General features: G+C 22.0%; 1 protein-coding gene across 1 annotated transcript; it reads right to left on the bottom strand.

The window, feature by feature from the left end:
* Positions 1 to 589: 589 nt before the first annotated feature.
* LOC122512913 (ESX-1 secretion-associated protein EspK-like) lies at positions 590 to 26969 on the bottom strand. Its single transcript, XM_043629059.1, has 3 exons — positions 26507 to 26969; positions 11628 to 12032; positions 590 to 1154 (listed from the first exon to the last, which is right to left on the bottom strand). Exons 1-3 carry the CDS (start codon positions 26519 to 26521, stop codon positions 888 to 890), a joined length of 687 nt encoding a protein of 228 aa, XP_043484994.1. The 5' UTR covers positions 26522 to 26969; the 3' UTR covers positions 590 to 887.

The raw sequence follows: 26969 nt of genomic DNA, 5'->3' as shown, positions 1-26969 counted from the left end.
TACAACAAAAAATAATAAAACATTTATCATTGGCTTTATTTGCACAAAAATTATTAATAATAATAATAATAATAATAATAATATCAAGGTTAGTTTGTGTAAACGGATTTTGGTTAAATGTTCTTTTTTTATTTTTTTTAAAACACTAGTATAAAAAAATATGATAGAAAAATAAAGCATATATACATGGGAGTAGATAAACATTTATAAATGCGAGGATAGTGAAATAAAAAATAAAAAAAAAATGAAACTAAAACAAATATGAAATAATTGAGAAAAATGTAAGAGTATTTGATTTTCGTTCTTTATAATCTACCTGAGAGTAGTGAACGTTTTACATTTTGCAACCAAAATTGTCACAAATTGCATTTTCATTAAATATTTTATACAAAAAGATTTATAATAAATTATATTACGTTGTCTTTATTTTATATTGTAAATTGCGAGAAAAGTGCGAAATTATAATTAGCTAATTAAATAAAATTTAGATTTAGATAAAATAAAAATTTAAATTAACTCATAATTTAAAAATTATAAAATCAAATTGTTTTTTCAATTTCTACAAAATTTTATTTTATTAGCGAATTGAAATTTCGCAAAAGTTTTTTCTAGTGTAAATGTCGCTTTTATAAAAAAAGGTGCGAAATTACTATTATCGATTAAATTATTGAAGTTTAAAAGTTTGTTTTTGAATTGAGATGTTTTTTTGATAAAAATTTCTTGCGAACGGTTTTTTTGCTTTTAGATGGTGTTACATTTTTCAAAAATGGAATCGAAAATAAAATATATAATAATATCGAAGCACAAGGTAAAAAATATATATAATATAAAAGTGCACTTTTCGAGTGGATTTTTTTTTGTTTTCTTTATGAAGAGAATTTTTTTTCTTAATATCCTTGGAAATTGCCACCAGGTCCTGGCGCGCCGAATCGTGGCGTTCCCTCATAGGAAACTTGAGCTGAAAAACCGTGTTTCCAATCTGCGGTGTAACGAACGATTTGTAAGCGACCATCCGGTAATTGAACTCGATATTCCCCACGTGTAACATCACCATCGCTAATAGCGTTATGCGAATAGTCGTTTCCAAAAGCGTCTTCCTTTACGGCGTAATTGAAGTCAAACGGCATGCCTGGCTCATGGTGACCATGATCGTGCTAAAATAAAATATTATTCTTTATTCATTTATTTTAGAATATTGAAAACGTAAAAAAAATTTTTTTAATGTCAGTGAATAATAATTTCAGGATTAAAATTAATTTTAATTACTGTAAAATATAGAGAAAGTAAAATATAATTGTAAAATTAAAGAAAATTTTTTTTGTAAAATTGGACTTGGTTTTTATTAATGCAACTTTTAGGTTCTAAGTAGAAAAGTAAATATTAGGTCAGACGAAACTTTTTTTTTGAAGTAGAAAAAATAGTTTTGTTGAGTAGATATTAATTTTCAGTGGAAAAAGCAGTTTTTGGTCGAACAAAGAGTTTTTAGGTGTGTAAAAATGTTTTTTAAAGTATATTTTTCTTTTTAAGTAGAAAAAGCACTTTTTGTTCAGACACATCTTTGTTACAGAATAAAAAACTGTTTTTTCAGAATAAAATTTTCTATTTAAGTAGGAAAAATACTTTCTGTTTAGACAGATCGTTCATTAGGAAAAAATTGCTGTTTTTTTAGAGAAACATTTTCTTTAAGAGTAGAAAAAGTATTTTTTAATCAGACAAACCATTTAGAAAAAAAATTTTTTTTTTAAATTTAGTTTTGAGTAGAAAAAGCATTTTTTGATCAGATAAAATGTTGTTCTGAAACAAAAAGATATTTTTTAAAATTACGTTTCCTTTTTGAGTAGAAAAAGTATTTTTTAGTCAGACTCAATTTAAAAAAGAAAACTGTTTAAAAAATTTTTTTAGTTTTGAGTAGAAAAAGCATTTTTTGTTCAGACAAAATGTTGTTTTGAAACAAAAAAGATATTTTTTAAAATTACATTTCCGTCTTGAGTAGAAAAAGTATTTTTTAGTCAGACAAAATACTTTTCTAAAATAAAAATATATTATTTAGAGTTACGTTTCTTTTTAAGTAGAAAAAGTATTTTTAGTCAGACAAATCATTTTTAAGAACAATAGGCTGTTTTTTTAATGTAATTTATTACATTTAAGTGGAAAAAGCACTTTTTCTTCAGACGAATAATAATTTGAGAATAAAAAGCGGTTTTTTAGAGTATCATTGTTATTTTAAGAAGAAAAAGCATTTTATAGTGAGACAAACCGTTAATTAACACTAAAAATTTTTTTTTGGAGGTTACATTATCTTTTTGAGTAGAAAAAGTATTTTTTAGTCAGACAAATAGTTTTTAAGAAGAAAAAGCTATTTCTCAATGTAATTTTTTCCATTTAAGTGAAAAAAGCACTTTTTGTTCAGACGAATAGTAATTTGATAATAAAAAGCTGGTTTTTGGAAAATCGTTTTTGTGTTGCATAGAAATAGTATTTCATTGTCACTCAAATCGTTATTACATACTAAAAAATTTTGTTTTAGATTTGACATTCTCTTTTTGAGTAGAAGAAGTAATTTTTATTTAGACAAGACAAATTTTTTTTCGAGTATAAAAATTGCCTTTCTTAATAAAAATTTTCTGTTTAAATCAGAAAAAGTATTTTTCGTCAGTCACAAATTTTTCTTTAGAAAACTATATTCATTCTTCCAATAGAAAAAAAATGTTTCTTCTGAATATAACTATTCTTCTTCAATGCTTTTAAGTAGTAAAAGTATTTTTTGGTCAGACAATGCGTTTTTAAGGAATATATTCCTATATATGAATTTTAATGAAATGAATTTCAATTTGGAAAAAATAAATTTTGAAGTTTAAAAAAAATTTGAAATTTTAAGAAAATTTTAAGTATATATACTTTATTTTCTGAAAAATTTTTATTTTTAAGTAGACACAGAATTTTTTTCACTTAAATTTCTTTTCTAAAGGACTAATTTTTCATTCAAGCGAACAATTTTTTTTATCTATTTTTTTTTTTTAAAGACTATTTGGCTCTTTGTATAAAAAATTTTTCTTTATTTTAAATATTTTAATTTTATTTTTAAATATTTTACTTTATATCCAAATGTTTTATTTTATAGCAAATAAATTCAGCTTTTATTCAAAAACTAAGTTCTTTAAGATTATGAAATTTACTTTCTAGAGCTGCCTCTTCTTTTTCAAGTAGAAAAAGCCCTCTTTGCGCAGACAGAAACTTTTTACTTCAAAAAAACTTGTTTTTTGTACCTCCTTATTTTCTCTGTAAGTAGAAAAAATCGTTTTCACTTAGACAAGTGTTTGTTAAGTAGATGTTGATTTCCAAAGTGGAACAAGTAGTTTTTGTTCAGACAAAGGAATTCCGCTGTTTTTAAATTCCATTTTTTAAAGCAAGTATTAATTTTTTGTGAATAATTTTTGCCCTTTTTACCCCGTAGAAATAAAAGTGTAATAAGTATTTTTTAACGATCAAAATCGCATTTATTTAATAGAGAATATTTTTTTTAGTAGGAATTTTCTTTAAAATAATGAAAAAAAGATGTCTGTACAAGAAATTTATCAAAATTTTGACGTCTGAGAAAAAAAATTTTTAATTTTATGGAAATTTTAAGTAGAAACAGTCGTTTGTAGTCAGACGGATTTTGTTTTTTTTAGTAGATTTAATTTAAGGTAATAAATTTATGAATTTTAAGGGAATGAATTTCAATTTGGAGAAAATAAATTTTGAAGTTTAAAAAAAATTTGAAATTCAAATGAAATGTTAAGTAGAAAGAGGCGTTTTTAGTCAGACAGAGAAGGAGGGATTAAATAGATTTGCTTTTAAGGTAATAAATATGAATTTTAAGGAAATGAATTTCAATTTGGAGAAAATAAATTTTGAAGTTTAAAAAAAATTTGAAATTTTAAGAAAATTTTAAGTAGAAAAAGTCGTTTGTAGTCAGACGGATTTTTTTTTTAAGTAGATTAAATTTAAGGTAATAAATTTATGAGTTTTAAGGGAATGAATTTCAATTTGGAGAAAATAAATTTTGAAGTTTAAAAAAAATTTGATATTCAAAGGAAATTTTAAATAAAAGAGGCGTTTTTAGTCAGACGAGTTTTAGTTTTGTTAAAAATAGATTTGTTTTTAAGTCAATAAATTGAATTTTAAGGAAATAAATTTCAAATTCGATAAAACAAATTTTGAAGTTTGAGAAAACAAATATGAAATTTAAAGAAATAAATATCAAACCAAACAAAATAAATTTTAAATGAAAAAAAATTTCTTTTCGTAGAAAAATTATTTTTCTCTCAGGCAGATAATTACAATAAATTTGCTATTTAAATAAATAAATAAGTAAGAGAGTAAAACAAAGTAATCTGAACGTAATTTCAGTTTAATTTCCAAACTGAGAAATTAATTTTTATCAAATTGGAAGTTAATATTATTATTACTATTATTATTATTAATCTAGTTGGATTAGAGAGGAATTCTCTTTACTCCGAGAACAAAATGATAACAGTACACCGCATTTTGATTTCACATATATACATATGAAATTCAACAATCTATAATAAACCTAATTACAATCATCATATTTATAATATCATCATCATTATCAGTTAATTTTACTAAAACGAGTATAATGCATTGGATTACCCAAAATATATATCTCGTTTTAGCGCATATTATTGAATATTCAATTAGAAACAAAAACTCATAGACAATAGATTTTGCAAACTAATATTATAATGATGATAAATTCATAATGTTAGATTCGAAAATGAATAAAAGTGTCAGTTTAATGTTCTTTTGTTTATGTTTTGTAATATATTTTATAAATTGTACATTTTCATTTGCCAACAAGAATTTAGTTTAAAACGTGGAATTGTTTCATTATTCATATATATACACATCGGGAGAGGGGAAGTAATATTTGAATATCTATATTTTACATTCCTGCGGGCAAGTGATTTAATAATTGCAGAGAGGGCATCAAATGAATGTCTCAGATATCATATGGAGATTAAATATATTTTAATACACTGATGATATTTTCAGCCATAAAATTGTTTTTTTTTTAAAGATTTATTGAATGGAAATTGATTTCATAAGCATATATTCTTTATATATTATCTTTTGAAAATGATAAAAAGCTATTATTATTATTGATGCCTTAATGCTTTAGGCATTGAGGTAATTTATTTGATTACCCTTTTCTTATTGTCTTTCAATAAAGAATAGATTGACAAATAAAGTTCAATAAATCACGAATGACATTATGTCAAAATTCTTTTATTCTTTTATTCTTTATTGTGAATTGTGAACTTTAAAAAATATTTTATAGAAGTTTTGAGGCGCATAAATGGACCCCAAATTTGCCTATTCGATTATTTTACCAAAAATTATTTTTATCTATTATTAATTAATTATAATTCTTTTTAATAAATATTGGATAATTTTAGAAAAATTACAAATGATTGCAAAATTTCAATTATTTTCAAAAATAATTAAATTAATCTCCGAAATTCAATTATTTTCAAAAATTTCCCTCAAGTCAATGATTTTCAATATCTTTTACAGAAATTTAATTATTTACAAATTTTTTTTATAAATTCCTTCGCACTAATTTAATTATTTTCAATAAATAATCAAATTTTTTACAGGGATTGAATTATTTTCATAAATAATCAAATTCTTCATAGGAATTCAATTATTTTCATAAATAAAACTCATTGCAAAATTTTAATTATTTTCTTGAAGATTCTTAAAAATTTTATTAAAATTCGTCAAAAGAATTCAGTTATTTAAAAATTTATAGATACAATTCTTTATAAGAATTCAATTTTAAGAAAAATGCTATTATTCAATGAATTGTTATTTTTTTATTTAAATAATTGAATTCTACTAGAATTTTCTCAAAAACATTGATTTAAAAATGAATTTCAGTTAAAATTTTAGATTATAATTGAATTTTAAAAGCATTAGAGCGTAAATTTTTAGAAATAATTGAATTTTGGAAAGCTTTCAGATTTAAATCTTTGAAAATTTGAATTTTTCATATTTTTAACTAACAATTTTGTGGAATTAATTTTTTTTTTGAGAAACTTGAATTGCGGATTTTTTTTAATGTTATTTGAAGTTTTTATTTTCTAATATATATTTAATTGAAGAATTTACGAATAATTGAAATTTAAAAATTTAATTGTAAACAAATGAATTTAAAAATTCTTAAAGAACTTTTTCAAAAATGATCAAAAATAATGGATTTATAGATGTTTGGTTAAAAAAACGCAAAAAAAAAATTTAATTTTGTAAAAGTTATAAATTATTGCAAAAATTGAATTATTTCCAATATAATATTAACAGAATATCTCCAAAGAATTCAATTATTTTCAAAAATAAAAAAAAGTTGTCGTCAACTTTTCAATTATCTTTATAAATGAATGGCAAAATTGTTGGACAAAATTCAATTATTTTCAGGAATTTTAATAAAATTCATGGCAAAATTTCAATTATTTTCGAAAATTTTTCTTATTTCAATGTTTTTCAATATTCTACTATTTTAATAAAATTTCCCAAAAAAATTCAATTATTAAACAAAAATTTTATTAAAATTTTACATAAACATTTAATTATTTTCTAAAAATAATAAAAATTTTACAGGAATTCAATGATTTAAAATTAAATTTTGTATAAATGTTTTCGAAAAAATGAAATATTTTAAAATTTGTCAGTAAATTCTTTGCAGCAATTCAATTATTTTCATAGATTTTAAAATTCTTTTCAGCGATTTAATTATTTTCATAAATAATATAATCATTCGGAGGAAGTCAATTATTTTCACAAATAACAATATTCATTACAAAAATGCAATTATTTTCATAAGTAATAAAATTCAATTATCTTCAGGAATTTTAATAAAATAATGAAAATTTCACAGGAATTAAATTATTAAAAACAACTATAATTCAATTATTTTAACTAATAATAAAACTCATCGCAGAATTTTAATTATTTTTAATACAATTTTAATCGAATTTCTCGAAAAATGTAATTATTCTTTATTAAAATTCGTTGATAGAATTCAATTATTTGGAAATTTGTTGATAACGATTTTTTATGGGAATTGAATTTCAAGAAACATTCAATTATTCAAAAAATTATTTATTTTTGTATTTAAATAATTAAATTCTAATAGAATTTTACAATAAAAAATAAAAATTAATTTTAGTTAAAATTTTAGAAAATAATTGAATATTGAATAATATTAATAATATTAATATTATTAAATTAATATAGCGTGAATTTTTTAAAATAATTGAGTTTTGAAATGATTTTTTTTTTTGAAAAGTTTAATTGAATTTTTTAAATATTATTTTAAGTCTTTATTTTCTAATATTTATTTAATTGAAGAATTTGCGAATTATTGAAATTTCGTAAAATAGAATATTGTAAAGAAATGGATTTAAAAATTGTCAAAGAACTTTTTTGAAAATTATTAAAAATAATCGATTTAAAGAAGAATTTTAGTTAAAGTTTTTGTAAATGATTTTATCTCTCGATCGTCTTTTATAATTATAAAACATGAAGAAATTGATCACTTTGAGTAGAAGACTCGGAGTTATTGATTTCTTCATGTTTTATAGTTATGAAAAATTTAATTTATAGTTTTAAGTCTAAAATTTTCTTATTATTAATTTTGTTTCTATAAACTAAAAAGGAATTATAGTTTAATAATTATAATGCTTAAGAATAAAAATAATAATAGCAATAATAATAATAATAATTATTAGTTAATAATTTAACAGTTCTTCTTAGATAAAAAGAGTTTCGATAGAATAAAGATTGGAAAAAGCAAAATTTAGCTCTATTCATTCACCTCAAAGTGTTATCTCAACCAAAAAAAAAAATGTGTGTAATTATTTTCTTCCAATTTTCCCTCTCAGAAGTTAAATTCAAGTTTAATTATCATTTTGCATATATAGCATGTAGTGGAATTTATAATGCATCATTTCCTGGGAAGTTTTCTTGAAAAGAGTTTTTTAAAAACTTGGATAAATATTCTTTTAAAGTGCTTGAGGCGATAAGGGAATTTCTCATTTTTGAACGGCTCTTCGTCAACTGGTAAAAAGCTTTTTCTTTCCTGGTTGAGGACACATACATATTTTGAATTCATTCTCAGTTTTATTTCTCTCCCACTCCCTCTCTGTATATAGTTGTATGCATTCCAAGTTCGTAATTTTTGTTTCAAACGTCAAAAGTACGTCCGTCTTGAGATAAAAGAAAAAAATAAAAAAAAAAGAAGGCAAGTAAGTCGCGAGCATACACGTGAGAACAGTTTTTTGAAATAGGGTCCCGTCTTGGAAAAAGCATGCTGCCGCGAGATATGAAAGAAACATTTCTCTTCAGTGGTCTTTTTTTGCGAAACGCATTTGTGTACAGTGATATCGTTGCTCGTAAAAAAGTTTGAGCCGCTGGCAAGTAAACTTCAACGCGAGCGCGAGCGCCCCTTTACTCACGTTGTTAGATTGCAGATTCTCTCTCTCTGTTTACGTCTTTCCCTAAACCAAGATGAGCGAGAAAGTGTTCTCTATACTTAAAGAGCATAAATAGGTGTGTCCATTTGTAGACGATATCAAATTTTTCTACTCGTGATATCTGGTTTTTATATATAGACATTTTTTTTTTGTTTGTTATCATCGTCGTCGTACATTTGCGACTGCTATATTTCTTGAGATTTTTATCTTCTAAATGACATGTTTCTTTGGGAAAATACTCCCTCAAATGATAAAAGATTTTTCACGTTTTTACTATAAACGTGTTTACTTTCGAAAAATTACATTTTTTATTACAAGTACCTGCTTCAGAACTTTGACACTGTCATTTACAATGGAAAATAGAAAGTAAAAGTTTACTTTGTCGGCCTTTTTTATGGTTAGACTCTGGTTTATTGATTCTTTTATTTCACCAGACAATTTTACTGCAGTTTTATTAAAAAATCTAAAATTTTATCCGACAAAATATTACTTTAAGTCGTGGGTTCAAATAATATCGAAGTAATATTAATTAAATGGTTTTTAATTGGTTTGATTTGTTTCGTTAAATTTGAATTTTGCGCCAAAGTAGTTGTCTGAATTTCCGCCTAGACGGCGTAAAATCTCGCTCGTAAACGAGACAAAGTACATGTACTGAAGAATATATTTTAAAGAACAATATTTGTCAACAGATGTTATTATCAATAATATATTAATTTTTTATTGCAATTTTAAAAATTACAAAAATTTAAAATCACTGTCTGACTAAAACGTACTTACACTACTGATAGTGGAATTACTCAATGAAAATTTTATCGTCTGACTACAACTTTATTTTACTACTGACAAAAAATAGAAATTTGAAAATATTTTACACATAAAATTTTGGAATATACTAAAAATTCCTAAAAATTCCTACAAACAGTTAAAAGAAAATTTAAATCAATAGAAGTTCAAGTTTACTTGAACTTAATCTAAATTTCCTTACAACTGAAATTAAAAAAAAGAATTTGAATAAATAATAAATATTATAGAAAACAGAATTCATGTGAATAAATAAATAATTCTAGTGAATAGAAAAAAAAATTATGATAAGTATAAAAAAATAATGTAGATAAACAAAATTAAAAATAATTTAGTTTAAAGAAACAAAATAAAAATATAATTCACGTAAAAAAAGAATCTCAGGTAAATATACAATGAAAACAATACTTTAGGTAAATGGATTAAGAAAACTAAATTACTTTAAGAGAACTAAGAAAACTTATTTGTTAAAAAAAAAAAATTACGTGAAAAGAATAATAGAAATTAGAGTAAACACACAACTCCAAATTTGAAATGGTAAAAATGTTTACTAACTTGAATTTGTGATTTACTTTTTGCTTTCGAATTAGTAAATTTTATTAATAAATAGTAATTTTTACTATTAGTAAATTTGACTAATAAATAGTAATTTATTCTAATTTATTTGTAAAATCTAATAATAAATTGTCATCTCTACTAATTTATTAGTAAAATTTACTAAATCAAATGCAAAAAGTCAGTCACTAATTCAAAATATTAATTATTTTTACTATTTTAAATTTTGCTAATAGCTTAGTAGAAAATTAGTAGAAATTACTATTTATTAGTAATTTTACTAATAAATGAGTAGAAATTACTGTTTATTAGAAAAATTTTAATAGAAATTTATTACTAAATTGTAAATAGAAAGTACTTTTTATTAGTAAAATTTACTAATTCAAAAGCAAATGGTCAGTCACTAATTCAAATTATTAATCATTTTTACTATTTTAAACTTTTAAGAATAGATAAGTAAAAAATTAGTAGAAATTACTATTTGTTAGTAAATTTTAACAATAAATTAGTAGAAATTATTATATTTTAGTAAATTTTAATAATAAATTAGCAGAAATTTTTATTTATTAGTCAAATATACTAATTCAATAGCAAAAGGTCAGTCACTAATTCAAATTATTAATTATTTTTACTATTTTAAACTTTTGAGAATAGATAAGTAAAAAATCAGTAGAAATTACTATTTGTTAGTAAATTTTAACAATAAATTAGTAGAAATTATTATATTTTAGTAAATTTTAATAATAAATTAGCAGAAATTTTTATTTATTAGTCAAATATACTAATTCAAGTTATTCAATATACTAATTCAAGTAAACTTATTCAAGTTATTAATAATTTTTACTGTTTCAAATTTTTGAGAATAGATTTGTAGAAAATTAGTAGAAATTACTATTTAATAATAAATTTTACTAATAAATTAGTATAAATTACTATTTGATAATGAATTTTACTTATAAATTAGTTAAAATTATTTTTTATTAGTAAAATTTACTAATTCAAAAGTAAAAGAAAAGTCTCTAATTGAAATTAGTAAATATTTTTACTAATTCAAATTTAGAGAGTAGAAGCAATAATTCAAGTAGATAAAAAAAAATTTCAGGTAAATAGAATAAAAGAAACTCAGGTAAAGATAATAAAAAGAACAATTGAGTTTTATACATAAAAAAAAGTCTGGTAAAGGAAATAAAAAAAAATGTTAAGTGATAAAATAATAAAAAATTCAGGTTTAAACAATAAAAACTATTTTTCATTCAGTTGAGTAAAAAAATATAACTCAGTTAAACAAAATAAAAAATAATTGAGATAAACAAAGTTATAAAATAATTAATATAAAATGTATTCACTAAACAGAATAAAAGAAAAGTGAGATAATAAAAACTCAACTAAATAGAAAAAAATAGGATAAATAAAAATAAAAAAATAATTCAGATAATTAGAATAAAAGAAATTTAGATAGATGAAATAAAAGCAATAATTCATGTAAATAGAACAAAAGAACTCAGTGGAAATAAAAATAATTTAGGTAAATGGAACAAAAAACAATTCATAATAAAAAAATAAAAAAATAATTCACATAAATAAAAATTCCATTAGATTGAATTTACTGAAATCGAAACTAAATTATTGAAAATTAAGTAATAATTATAAAGTAAGTGCAAAAATTGAATTAAAAAAGAAATTTGCATTCTCTCGATAAATAAAAAAAGACATTTAAGAAATATCGAAACTTACGTCAATATTGTTGCCGTTATTTCCGGACGGTGAACCGGGATAATCGGGGAATCCTGGTGTGGGTCTTGGTCCAGGAGTGGGGTAACCATTACCACCGGGTGTGGGTCGTGTTCCAGGTGTAGGAAAGCCGGGAGTGGGCCTTGTTCCTGTACCGGGATACGTTGGCCTACCAGGTGTCGTGGGCCTCGTTGGGCCTGTGGGAAAAGTGGGAGTTGGTCTCGTGGGCCCTACTGGAAATGTTGGCCTCGACGAGGGGAATCCCGTCGTTGGCCTTGGAAATGTTCCCGGCGGTTTATTATAGTCATAACCACCTTTCGTTGGCTCCGGCGGTAGATACGTGTTTCTTCTTGTGCCTGGCGGTAAATCGCAGACGACAGTGGCCACTGCCAAACAGAGAACTGTCATCTATGAAAATAGCAAAATATCATTAGTTCCAGTATTTTATATTTTTTATTCATTTTTTTTGTTTTTTTATTTACTATTTTTATTTCACTATTTTTTATTCATTTATTTTGTTATTTACTGTTTTTCTATTTTTTAATTTTTTATTTTTTTTATTTACTATTTTTTTATTTGGGTATTTATTACTCTCTAAATTTGAATTAGTAAAAATGTTTACTAATTCCGATTGGTGACTGACTTTTTGCTTTTGAATTAGTAAATTTTACTATTAAATTAGTAGAAATTACAATTTATTAAAAAAATATTAATTTAGTAAAATTTAGTAAAAGTGTTTACTAATTTGAATTAGTAAATTTTACTATTAAATTAGTAGAAATTACAATTTAATAAAAGAATATTAATTTAGTAAAATTTAGTAAAAATGTTTACTAATTTGAATTAGTAAATTTTACTATTAAATTAGTAGAAATTACAATTTATTAAAAGAATATTAATTTTGTAAAATTTAGTAAAAATGTTTACTAATTTAAATTAGTGACTGACTTTTTGCTTTTGAATTAGTAAATTTTACTATTAAATTAGTAGAAATTACTATTTATTAGTAAAATTTACTTATAAATTAGTAGAAATCACTATTTATTAGAAAAATTGTAATAGATATTTATTAGTAAATTGTAAATAGAAATTTATTAGTAAATTGTAAATAGAAATGTAATAGAAATTTCAATTTATTAGTAAAATTTGCTAATTCAAAAGGAAAAGGTCAATGACTAATTCAAGTTATTAATAATTTTTACTGTTTCAAATTTTTGAGAATAGATTTGTAGAAAATTAGTAGAAATTACTATTTATTAGTAAAATTTACTAATTCAGAAGCAAAAAGTCAGTTACTAATTTAAATTAGTAAACATTTTTACTAATTCAAATTTAGAGAGTTTTTTTTCTATTTTAGTAGTTCCAATTGTTTGTTTCACTATTTTTATTTATTTTTTTAGCTATTTATTATTTTTATTTTCATATTAACTATTTTTTATTTCACTGTTTTTTTATTTTTCTTAAATTTTAATAAATTATTATTTCTTATTCTGTTACGATTATTGGTTACTTTAATATTTTTTTAATTTTTATTTCATTAATTTCATATGGTTCATTTCAATATTCTTTTTATTATTTTGTTTTGTTTCTTCATAATTTTTTTTATTTTTAATATAAAGTCATTTATATTCGTATATAAATTCATTTTCTTAAAAAAATTTTTGTTAATCTTTCGTAATTTTTTCAATGGATTCTCTTTATATTAATGAAATAAATTTGTTTATGTTATTATAATCTTATGATTAATTGTGCAATTATTGTTAATTAATTATAAATAATTTTATTAACGAATAAACAAAATATTTCTAAAATTTTAAACGTTTAGATGAACGAAAATTTTTTACCTTTTGATAATTTTTAAATGTATTTTAATGAGAAATAGAAAAATAATTTAATACAATTTAATTTAAGTAATTAATTAAGTAAATAATTCATTTTTTAATGTGTAAATTAATGTTTTGTACCTACCAAAATTAAAAAATTTAAAAAAAAGGATTTTGTTATAATGATAAATTATAATTTAATTAATTAACTAATTAATTAACTAATTAGCTAATTAATTTTATTAAAGAATTGGAAAATCGAGTGTGAAAATTTTTTTTACTTCATTCAAGAGTCAAAAAGAAGAAAAAATCGAATAAAAGAGGCGGTTAATGCCTAAGCATTATAGGAGAAGATTAGTAGAAACCTGTCACTAATTGCTGAATGATTTAGATTAAGATAGAGATAGGCATTAATGCGATGTTGAGTGTTGACTTACAAAGTAACATTTCCTACGGTTTATATCTCGTTGACGTCTAAAAGATGGCTTTACAAGAAATCAGTAGGTATTATAAATCAACACCTATTACTCAATTCACCCACGGGAATAGTGAAAAATGATAAATGCATTTTTTTTCCACTTCTTGAAATATAAACTACGATAAATTTATAAAATATGTAAAGATTATCTCTGATTTCAAAGAAAAAAAAAAGAAAGAAAGAGGAAACTATTAATCGCAATTTATTTACAATTTTAAAATATCAACATCAAGATATATTGATTAAAATTAACCTTCCCCTTTTGATTATATATTCACGAAATAAATAAAAATTACATTTTTTTTTTACAGGGAAGAGAAGTTGTTACTTTTCTTTAAAGAGGCGAAAAAGAGAATTTAAAAATGAATTTTTTTTTTAAATAATGATAAAAAGTTCGATAAGTTAATTATCTCGGAAATGTTTAGTTCCCCTTTTTTCCTGGCATTTGTTTTGAAGGGTCCAATTTCTTGCGATGAAAACTTTATGTTGCTGGAGTTATTTTATGAGAGTTCTAAAAGAAAGGAGGAAAATAAAATAAATAAGTTTTGAGAAGAAAAAGCAAAATTACTAAAAGTAATAAAAAAAAATAAAAGTAAAAAAAAATATTGGAAAAGGAAGTAAACGAGAATCGAAAGCAGAAAGTAGAAATAGAAACCATTTCAAAGGATTAGAAAAATACAGTTGTTAGGAAAACATTCATTCAATTACATTATTTTAGATTTTCTTTAATATCGGAATTTTTCTCATATGCAGAAATTATTTTCCGAGTTGTATTTCTGTTTTATTATTATTATTATTATTATTATTATTATTATTATTATTATTATTATTATTATTATTATTATTATTATTATTATTATTATTATTATTATTATTATTAGTAATTAATTAATTGAGTAACAAATTAAATTTATGCTCATTGAAAGTAATAGTTTAACCGTAAAAAATTAGTATTTCTCGGATGATTATTTCTCGTCAATATACACGATACATTTTTTATGATGTAATTATTACGCACTTTTTTCCTTTTTTATCAACAGAAATCATTACGTTGCGTTTGTTAGCTTCTGTATAATAGGAGTGTTTTGAAAGAGTCATAAAAAAAAGTAATCAACATTTCTAAGATGATTCTTAACGCCAATCTTTAACAAGAGTAAAATGTGAATACTTTCTCCTATTATAGAGGATCTAAGGAATTAATAATCCACTTAAGATGTCTATTATAACTCTTTCAAATATATAAATCATTCTTTAATGAACTTTATACAAAAATAATTCGGTTCATTATAAAATCCATTTCTTCCATTTTATTATCTTTTAATAGTTCAAATTATCTATCATCTATTTCAGAGGAAATATATTTTCAATTTTTTTTTTCTTCAATTTTCTATAATTTTTTAAACTGGAATTATTAATTATAATTTCAAACTATAATTAATTAGTAATTCAATTATTTTCATAAATAATAAAATTTTTTTTATGGAATTCAATTATTATTTTCATAAATAATAAAATTTTTTTTATGGAATTCAATTATTATTTTCATAAAAAATAATTTAAATTCTAGAAAATAATAATTGAATTAAAATGATGAAAATAATTTTGATGAAGTTAGAGTAACAATATTCTTATAATATAAAATAATGATTTTATCTCTCGATCATTTCTTTAATTATTAGAAAACATGGAAGAAATCAATCACTCCGAGTCTTCGACTCGGAGCAATCGATATCTTCATGTTTTATAACACCACTTTTATAAGTTGTTTAATTTAAAAAAAGTTTGAATTTGAAATTTTTGAATGTCTTAATTCCTGTGAAAAATCCTGTTCCAAAAATAAGATTAAAAATATGAATTGTGCAAATATTTTTCTTCTTTTTCTAAAACAAAATAAATAATTTTGTTAAAAAAATTGTGATTCATAAACAAAAATTCAAAAATTCATTACAATAATTTTCGAAAAAGTTCGTTGACAATTTTCAAATCCATTTATTTACAATATTCAATTTTACTAATTTTCAATTATTCGTGAATTCTTCAATTAAATATATATTAGAAAATAAAAATTTCAAATAATATAAAAAAAAATTCAATTAAACTTTTCCAAAATTCAATTATTTTTAAAAATTCATGCTATATTGCTTTTAAAATATTCAATTATTATCTCAAATTTTAACTGAAATTCATTTTTAAATTAATTTTTATTCCAATTTTAGAAAATTCTACCAGAATTCAATTATTTAAGTACAAAAGTAAATAATTTTTAATAATTTTTAAATAAATAAATTCTTTTGACGAATTTTAATTAAATTTTTAATAATAATTACATTTTTCGAGGAATTTGATTAAAATTGGTTTAAAAATAATTGAAATTCTGCAATGAATTTAATTTTAATTATTTATGAAAATAATTTGAATTCCTAAAATGAATTTTATTATTTATGAAAATAATTGAATTATTGCAAAGAAATTTATAAAAAATCCGTAAATAATTGAATTCTTGTGAAATTTTTATTATTTTAAGAAAATAATTAATTGTTTGCGTAGAATTAAATTAAATTTTTGTTTAAATATTTTAATTCTTTTGGAAAATTTTATTAAAATAATAGATATTAAAAATCTTTGAATTGAGATAATTTTTTGAAAACAATTGAAATTTTATCACAATAATTTTATTAAAATTTTTGAAAATAATTGAATTTCAAAAAAGGATTTTAATATTTCTAAAGATAATTGAAATTTAGACCAGAATTTTTAAAAAAATTTTAACATAATTGAATTTTTGGAAAGAATTTTATTATTTCTAAAGATAATTGGAATTTTGACGAGAATTAAAAAAAATTTGTGAACATAATTGAATTTTTAGAAAGGATTTTATTATTTCTAAAAATAATTGAAATTTTGACGAGAATTTAAAAAAAGTTTTGAACATAATTGAATTTCGTCGTAGAATTTTATTACTTTTGAAAATAATTGAATTTCGGAGAAGAATTTTATTGTTTCTAAAGATAATTGAAATTTAGACCAGAATTTTTTTTTAATTTTTTAACATAATTGGATTTTTGGGGAGGATTTTATTATTTCTAAAGATAATTGAAATTTTGACGAGAATTTAAAAAAATGTTTGAATATAATTGAATTTTGGCGTAGAATTTTATTGATTTTAAAAATAATTGAATTTCGGAGAAGAATTTTATTGTTTCTAAAGATAATTGAAATTTAAAACAGAATTTAAAAAAATTTTTCAACATAATTGAATTTCTGGGAAGAATTTTATTACTTTTGAAATTTTAACTGTGAATGAAAAATATAAATTATAACTAAAAATTATAGCTGTAAATTATAGCTAAAAATTATAATTGTAAACTACAATTATAAATTTCATTAATTTTCAATTGCAAAATTTATAATTTACAAAAAATAATTTCCAATTAAAAATTTAAATAGCACTTCAATTATAGTTGTTTTACATAATTGTAAATGATAAGCATTTTCAAATTATTGTTCAGTCCTGATTTTTTTTTTTGCTTTTTTATTTATGGAAATTTTTTGTTAAAGTTTCATATTATCGTTCGCTGTTGTACGTCTCTTTTTTTTTGTGTGAATAAAAAGTTTTCCTTTTTCTCTGAGCGTAAAGTTTAAATTATGCAAGATTTTCGAGTGTACGAGATTGGAATAATCCCGTTGGCAGGTTATATTCGACCGCTAATAATAAGATTGTCCTTTTCAGTGAGTGGGTTGCAAATTCCAAATGCACTTTGCGATTCAAAGGAATCTTATGTGTGTGCACCTGCTGAAAAGAAACGATATTGTGAGGAAGTCATAGGGCAAACCATTAGTATCTCAATGTCGAGGAGCGTTGCGCTATATCTATATCTATATATATAGAGAGAGAGAAAATAAATGTTGCATCGTAACCGCTCCTCTTTTTCCCTTTCAGTCATAGCATATCTAGAAAAGTTGATTTTGAAAAGTTCATGTTACACGCAGTGGGAGTAACGTTTAACTGCCACATCTCCGCGAGCAATTCTCCACAGATTAATGAGTTTCAAACATTTAAGATGACAAGTTGATTCTATAAAGGACTTGAGAAATAACTATAATAACAATTTTTCAATATTCTTTCTAATACAATTCATGTTTACTATTATACTACTCTTGAACTATGATTTTTCTTTTTTTCTTTCTTAATATTTTTCTTATTTTTCTTTCTTGATATTTTTCCTTTTTTTCTTTTCGGTATTTTTTCGTTTTTAAGTACTTTTTTGATATTTTTCGTTTTTTCTTCCGAAACTCATTTTTTTTTCCTCAACCGAGGTTATTATAATCAGAAAAAAAACTATTTTTTGAAGTCTAAGATTCACAAAAATTAAAGTAAAAAAAAAATTAAATACAATTTCTACATAAATTCTAGAAAATATTAGGTAATTAGGTTAGGTATTCAGTATTATTAAGTAAAATATTAAATAGAAATTTCCACAATTATTATTTTATAAATATTAATTATGTATGACTAATTAAATTTTTTCTTTTTTTGAATTTCGCGCCAACATAGTTCGTTAGATTGCCGCCTAGGTGGCATGAAAATTCTCTCACAAACGAAATGAAGCGAATACAGAACATAAATATTTTTACAATATATTTGAGTAATTGAATATTAATTATTATAAATGTTATTATAAATATTAATTATTATTGTTAGTATAAATATTAATTATTATTATTATTATTATTATTATTATTATTATTATTATTATTATTTTAAATTATTAATAGTAATTAAAATTTTGCTCATAATTATTACCTTGCTTATAATAATTCTTATTTTGATTGCAATGAGTAATTTTCACATAAAATATAAATATTAAACTGCCTAAAATTATTATAACTTTTATTATTTTATTTATAAAGTGAGAATTCGTTTAGAAATTAAATATTTAAGATTTAACTAATTTTTAGTTGAAAACTACTAATAGTCAATTTATACAATTATTTTTGACTAGTTATTAATTAATTATTTATTATTGATTAAATTTTTCATTTTTTGAATTTCGCGCCAATAAAGTTCGTTAAAATGCCGCCTAGATGGCACAAAAAATCGCTCACAAGCGAAGTGAATCAAATAGAGTACATGAATCTATTTCACGAAAAATTGGAATGAGTAAAAGAAAGAAAAGTTTTTTTTTACTATGCCTAAAAATTACTATACTGAAAAGTAATGTAAGTACAATATTTATATTCTTAGGTTATGAATTAGGTTTTTTAATATAGAAAACATTTTTTTATTAAAATGCCAAATACTTTACTAATTAAAAGTAAAAATTGACGTAGAATATCGAAGTAACAATGTAAAGAAAAATAGTAACAAACTAGAAAAGAAATAATTCGAAATTTTTTTTAATTAAGAAATACTTTTTCATTTGAATGAAAGTAAATAATTGTTATAATTATTTACTGGCCTGTCCCGTTGATATTCAAAATGAATAATAAAATAATAAAGTAATAAATAAACTATAAAATAATAATAATAATAATAATAATAATAATAATAATAAAATAATATAGTAATAAATAAAAATAATAATAATAATAAAATAATAAAGTAATAAATAAACTATAAAATAATAATAATAATAAATAATGAACCTAAATAAATAAATAATAAAAATAGAATAAAAATGATGAAATTCGACTACTTTCTTGAACAAAAAAATGTTTCTTTAGAAATTTTTTTTTCACTCATGGAAAATCTTCTGCGTAATTACAGGGAAGATTCAATGTCAATAGAGTTGAAAATGTTAAAGAAGAAGAAAGAAATTGTTCGGAACTGTGAAAATAATAATAAATGCGAAAATTATTCTCAAGGAGTATTATAAAAGTTCATTATTGAATGATGCTTATCAAAAGATAAATGTTTAATGTAGATTTAACACTAAAAATCGATTGGAAATTAAGGTTGGATAATGTAAACTCAATTAGAGATATTTAATCGTGCAAAAAAAAAAGAAGAAGGAAACTTTTTTCTCTTGGAAAAGAGGCATTTTCCTTCATTGAAAATTATTGCTTGGGATGCAGAATTACAAGAGCCATAAATTAGTTCAATGTAAAGAAAGATGGAGAGTAGGAAAGAAAAAAAACGACATGAATTATAGTGGATTTTAAATGAGCTAAAAGTGATCCTTAAGGAATTATAATAGTTTCATTTTTCCAATCTTTTCAGTAGGAAAAAAAATATAGATAGTCAACATTTATTTGTATTTAAATTCGATTTAGGGTAAAGTTAACTTTTGATTCTTGAATTTTTTTCTCTCTTTTTTGAAAAAAGGGTTTTTGTGCAAAAAATGCGAAGGAAAAATCGTGAAAATAAAATTACGTTTTTCATTTCATAGTAGTTAATAAAATTAGTTTTTAAAATAGATTTAGACGAATCTTTTTATAAGGTTAATTGGAATTATTTTAAAAGTAGAAAATATCTATAAGCGCAAGTTTTTAAAGTTTATAGTTCTATTTTTATTTTTAAACCTCTGCTCTACTTTTTGCAAATTAAACTAATTTTTTAAAGTTAGATGTATATTTTTTAAAAATACTTTTGCACTTTTTTTTATAGATTTATGAATCAGATTTCAAACTAAGACTTCGAATAATTGCAATTTAAAATAACTATTTTAAGAGAGGAAAAAAATTGTCAAACTTTTCGAATCTAAATTTAAATATTTTCTTTTAATTCTAATTAAATTAAATTTCAAGTTTCAAGTAAAACGTATTGATAAAAATTAAAATTACATAATTCAAAAGAGGATTAAAATTTAGTTTCAGAATGAAAGAAATTGAATCGGAAAGAATTTTTCTTCGATTTTGATAACAATTTAGATTAATTTTCCAATTATTATTTATTTATTTTTATTACAACAGAAAAAAATTTCTTTCAAATCTTGATGGTTGAATTTCAATTTTATTTGCAAATTCTAATTTTTTTTACGTTTTCACTCAAAGCGAAAATTGTTTTCAAAAATTAGGTAAAATAGGAAATGTCACGTTTCAAATTTTTATTTTTAAATATAAAAATTCCTGTTCGGAATAAAATATGACAAAATTGTTAAAACATTGAAATTTAGTCAACGAGAATTGATTCGAAAAGAATTTATTGACGAGTTACATAAAAGAAACAAATTATTTCGAAAAATCGAAATTGAATTCGAAATTTAAATTATTATCAAAACTGATTAAAGATATACGAAAAATTTTTCTCTAGGAAAGATTTTTAATTCAAGCAAAAAATTATTCGAATAGAAAAATTTTCACAGTAAGCAAATCTATAATTCAAATAGCAGATAACTCGTTTAAAAGCGAACTTCATTTTTCAGCTTTTTCTTCTTCTTTTTTTTTTACTATATTTGAAAAATAAGAGGATTCAACCCTTGTGAAATAATGATCATTACTCTCTGTATATTACGTAACGAATCTATTTAACCTGTAGTTTAAAGAAACTACCTGAAAATAAATGATGAATTCTCTTTTAGAACACTTCAGTGCACTGCCTTATTTAAATAAATCTATTGCTCGATGAGCATTATCCTCATAAATAACTAACGTAAGAGCTTTATGGGAATCGTCTCCATTTCTCTATCTCTCTCTCTCTTTCTCCTCTCCCTCTTTCGAGAAAATTCTAACTACATACGCCAATGTTACTAGTCACTTATTCAACGAAGATGCAATAATTGAAACTGAAACTATTCGCTTTCCACGTGAAAGCATCTCTTCCGATTGAACGCGTTACATAATCCAATGAATGTATACCCGATTGTGTTTCGAAACTATCAATGTCGTTATATGTTCGAAAACCGTCCAAAGCTTCTATTAGCGATCATTTGCAATTTTATATGCTTTTGCGCAAAATTATACAAATTTTCTCCCAACAATTTTTATTTTTTCATAAAATACTTTCTCATATATGTGATGAGAGAATGTAAAAAAAATACCATCCTTTAATAATAGAAAAATACCATTCTTTAAGAATAAAAAAAATATCATTCTTTAATAATAAAAAAATATTTATTTTCCTACATTCGTAGAAAAAAATTATTATTTTTTTTTTTTTATAAATATCCACATTGATGGGAAATTGAAAAGAAAATAATGAACAATGTACGTGTGGAATTATTTGTAATTCACGTGTGCTCGTGTGATGTGTTGGAGCTGAGACAGGTGCTTATAGTGTAGGAATGATGATATATTGACGACGATATTGCGAGCGTTTGATTACCGTTTTCTACTTACGCATCATAAAATCGAACGTAAATGTCGACCAACAACGTTTCCTTATTGTGCGCGACATTTTTTTTATACGTGACTCAATGAAAATGTGTATATATTTTCTTCAAATTTTTACAACCAATATGCTTCAAAGAAAATTGAGTTTTTATTTTTCAATCGAATATAATAGGTAATGACAGTTGAAAAATTAAATTTGATTTTAATAAGTTCCTAATATTTCTATTAATATTTTATATACGCAATTTTAAAAACGTTTAATAACAATGAATATTCACTTCGTTCACTTCGTTTATGAGAGACTTTTTATGCCCTCTAGGCGGCAACTTAAAGAACATTACTGGCGCGAAATTCGAAAAAGAAAAATTAATTTACTATATTAATAATATATAATTAATTTATAACAATTCTTATAATAACTATTATAATAATTGTATTCTTTATATAAGAGTTATTAATAATTGTAAAATAATAATAATAATAATATAATAATAATAATTTTGTAAAAAAATTTGCCTACAATCTTATTTAAATAAATTAATAGTTGCAAACGAGATAATAATTATAAACGAACTAATAATTATCAATCTAAAAATTCTATAGAAAAACTTTTTGTCCCTCATTTTATAATTATTTAATATTAAGTACAACTAATAATAATTATAATAAATTAATAATAATTAAAATAAAATATTAAGAAGCACAATAATTATGAGCTATGTAACATTTATAAACAAAATAGAAATAATTATAAGAAAAGTAATAATTCTAATCAAAATAATAATTATACTATTAAGAAAAATATTCATCATTCAATTTCTCATAAATATTGTAAAACACAATTACGTAAATTAATATTATAATTATGTATAATGTTATATACGTAATTAAATATTATGACAGCATTAATCACAATATTTTGAAAAGAATGATTATATTAGTTATTAAATCACGATAATAAAATCTATATAAATAATATTTAAGACTAGAAAGTGAAACAAAATTTTTGAAAATCGAAAGCAATAATGAATTTTTAAATTAAATATTGTAAAAAAAACCGGCAAAATTTAAAAGTTATTTACATTGTGAATTTAATTTTAAATTTTATTAAAATTTAATTTGAGGTCATAATCTTCAAGAGTAAATACAATGGTAAGAAAATATTCTAGAGAACAAAAGTATCATTTGCTTCTTTTCCCACCTTAGACAATTGTAATTATAAAAAAAAATTGAGGCTAATTATCCAAACTTTTGTGTTTTTAAATTAATTATGAAAATTATTAATAACATAACATAAGTAGCTAATGGCGAATTAATTGAAAATAAATAAATAATGAACAAATAAAAATGGATAAATAAATGTTAATAAATAAATAATTGAAAATAAGATAAATAAAGGGGGCAAAGGGCATATTTTTTTGCAAGCACGTATATTGTTTAAATAAATAATAAATTCAATAATTGAAAGTAAGTAAATTATAAAAAACAAAAGTATATAAATAAACGCAAATAAATAGTTGAAATTAAAGAAAATAAAAAATAAGAATAATAGTAAATGAAAACAAACAAAAATAGTAAATTAGTTAATAAAAGTAAAAAAAAAAAACTAGAATAAATAAATAATAGTTAATAAATAAAGTTAAACAAAAAATAATAACTGAATAATAATAGATGAATAATTTCTAAATTGATATAAAGTGTAAGTAATTAGTTAAAATCTATTAAACGAATTTAATTGTTAAAATTCAATCAAACAATGAAGACTGTAATTTGTGTGACAATTGTACTTTGAGTTTATTTCTCAAAAAAAAGAAACAAAACAAAGCAAATGAAAAAAATACAAAAAATCGTAAAATTCTAACAGTTAGAATTTGGTTTGTGAGTGGAGAAAATTAAAATAATTATAAAACACTGCAATTTAAGCGTGGAACTACTGTAAGATTACAAACCCCCGTGAAAACGAGAAACTAGAAATACGAGATACAAAACATGAAGAGGCATATAGTGGAAAGCACAACGGGAAAAATAGATACGTGTATATATGTATATATATTTATATATATAAAACACGAAAAATAAAACGTTAAACTCGAAATGTATTTTCTCTTTCACAGTTTCAGTTGAAATCCAATCTATTGTTTCGTATACTTCTTTTAATTCTTCTCTGTGTGCAAAGAAGCTGTTTACTAAAGAGATTGGAATTCTTTCATTTTGAAAACAAAAAAAAAAAAAAAAAACGGGAAAAAGATTTATTTTTGTCGGAAAATTAAATTTTCTTTCAAATTTTCAAGCATCGTTTTTGAAATACTTTTTTATATTTTTTGTTTCCATTTAAAAGAAAAATCTTTTATTTATTTATTCTTTGTATAGATATTTAATTAGTGAATATTTGTTTTTTCGAAATCAAAGAGTAGAAATTTATGAATAAAAGTTTTTTCATTCAAAATTATTATATTGATAATATTTGTAGAAAATTTACAAAGGAAGGTTTTTTTATTTAAAAAGAAAAATAAATTGTTGATTTCAAATTGTTGGCTAACAATAGGGAATTTTTTTTCATACGAATAGGTAGCGAATTTAGTTATAAAGTTACTAAACCTTTTTTCCATAAAATATTTTCTTTTTTTCTATTTTTAATTTAAATTTTTAATTTTTTGAAATTCATAGTTTTCAATTTATTTTCTATTTCTAATTTCTCTTTTCTAATTCTCTAAAAACATTATTATTCTTTAAAAAAAAAATTTGTTTAATCTACTTTTAATAAATAAACTAAACTAGACGTTTAATAAATTAACAAATTTAATTAATTATAAATTGTAATATTGATAATAATAATAATTATTATTATCCTAATAATTAAAAAAAGAATAATAATTAAAAAAAGAATAATAACAGTTATAAAAATAATATTATTACTTTAATTAATAATTAGTTATATCTTGAATGTTAGACAATTTTTATACAACAAGAATGTTTCTAGTTATTATTATAAAAAATTTTTTTAAAAATCGAAAATTAATTCAAAAGATTACTTCTTTTAGAGAAAAAAATTTTCATTCATGGAAAAAATTTTTAATTAACAAATTAAATTTTTTGCAAAGTATTTTTAACTAATAATTTTTAATTAAATAATTGTAACTTTTTAAACAGTACCTAGTCGTAATTAATAATTTTTATTTAATTAATTAAACAAGTTGCAGTAAAGTATTAATAATTAATAATTTTTTAATAATTAATTCAAGTAATTGCAATAAATTATTAAGTTTTAATTAATAAGTTTACTTAATAACAACATATTAATAATTAATCATTTCTAGTAAATGAAACTGATTGCAATAAAGTATTAATAATAATTAATAATTTTGTTCATGCTTTGTGGTCATAATAAAAAATTGTTAAAAAATGTTTCTTGTTATTTTTAAAAAGAATACAAAAAAATCCATAAGCAATTTAAAAAAATAAAAAATTATTGTTTAAAAAAAATCTGTTTGACAAAGAGAAAAATTATTAAAAAGAATATCAAAAAAATATATATATATTAGCAAAAAATTAATAGTTAATATAAAAATTTTAAACTAAAATAAAAATTTAAATGTTATTGTACTGTAGAATTTTTTTTTTAAATTCAATGTTAAGAAACAAAAGACTAAAAAAGTTTTTATATAAAATCACTATTTTTGGTTTCGTTTCCTCCTTTCTTTCTATATTTGATACTCTTTAAATTTGTTATAAGTTCAAATCTATAATATACTTTTCTTGTAGCTTCTCGTATAAAAGTGAAAATTTTCGCTAAGGTGGCAGCACTGTATCTCGATAATCTCTCGAGTCACACTGTCACCTATTTTCCATCTATCACACTCACTATTTTTTTTTTTCCTAAGAGAAAAAGAGAAAAATTTCCAAATAGAAAAATTTCAAATAAAAGAATTTCAAGTTTTATTCTCCAATTTTGAAATTATTTCCACTAGGGGTGAAAGAGAAAATCACGAATCTTTTTCCGCACCCCCTCCCACCCTTTTTTCTTTTTTTTTTTTTGCTTAACTCAATCCTCTAGGAAACCACGCTATATATACAACATCCACGAACGTATTTCAAGTTTTCCCATTCTCGACATCTCGTCAAGTATTCAGAGATCGAAGAATTCCTTGAGGATTCATATCGAGGAATCTTCCTCTTTTCCAATGGGAATTTGGACTATCATTCGATCCCGCAGAAGGATCTCTATCTCTATCTCTCTCTTTGGGGTATTTCGAATCAGGCAAATACAAGAAGGCAGCTTAAGAACTCCATTTGGAATCTCTTCGACGTACCTGTAGATGAAACATGTTTCCGGGCTTTTGCTGAATGCCCGTTGCAAACTGTCTTTTTTTTCTTCCTCCGGTAAAACAAACGCACCAAAAATATTTTCAACTTTTTTTTGTTTGTATTCCCTTTTGATGTTGTAAAACCCTTGGAGCTGTTTTTAGATTCTCTTGACACTTTGAAGGGTGGGTTTTGGTTATTATTTATTTATTTTTTTTTTTTGAATTTTTAGGCGCGAAAACGAGGGTTGGGGAATGTGAAATGAATATGCATGTAACCGGCCCGACGGAGAATGAAGACGGTGGATGACTGCTCGCCATGCCGCCGGCTTGTGTTTATATAGTGTGGGCCTAATAAGATGATCCTTCAACTCTCCTTAGGAGCGCGATGAGGAGCATCGGAGAGAAAAGAGATAGAGTCCCACCTCCCTTACATGTTGTGTATAGAAGTTACCTTGCCTTCGAACCTGGC

Source organism: Leptopilina heterotoma, unplaced genomic scaffold (assembly GCF_015476425.1).
Source record: "Leptopilina heterotoma isolate Lh14 unplaced genomic scaffold, ASM1547642v1 Lhet_13, whole genome shotgun sequence".
Classification (NCBI taxonomy): domain Eukaryota; kingdom Metazoa; phylum Arthropoda; class Insecta; order Hymenoptera; family Figitidae; genus Leptopilina; species Leptopilina heterotoma.
This window is presented reverse-complemented; position numbering and strand designations above follow the sequence as displayed.

Coding starts and splice junctions, on each gene's coding strand:
- LOC122512913 (XM_043629059.1), bottom strand. Junction 1,155..11,627: donor ATAACGGCAACAATATTGAC/GTAAGTTTCGAT, acceptor ATTTTATTTTAG/CACGATCATGGTCACCATGA.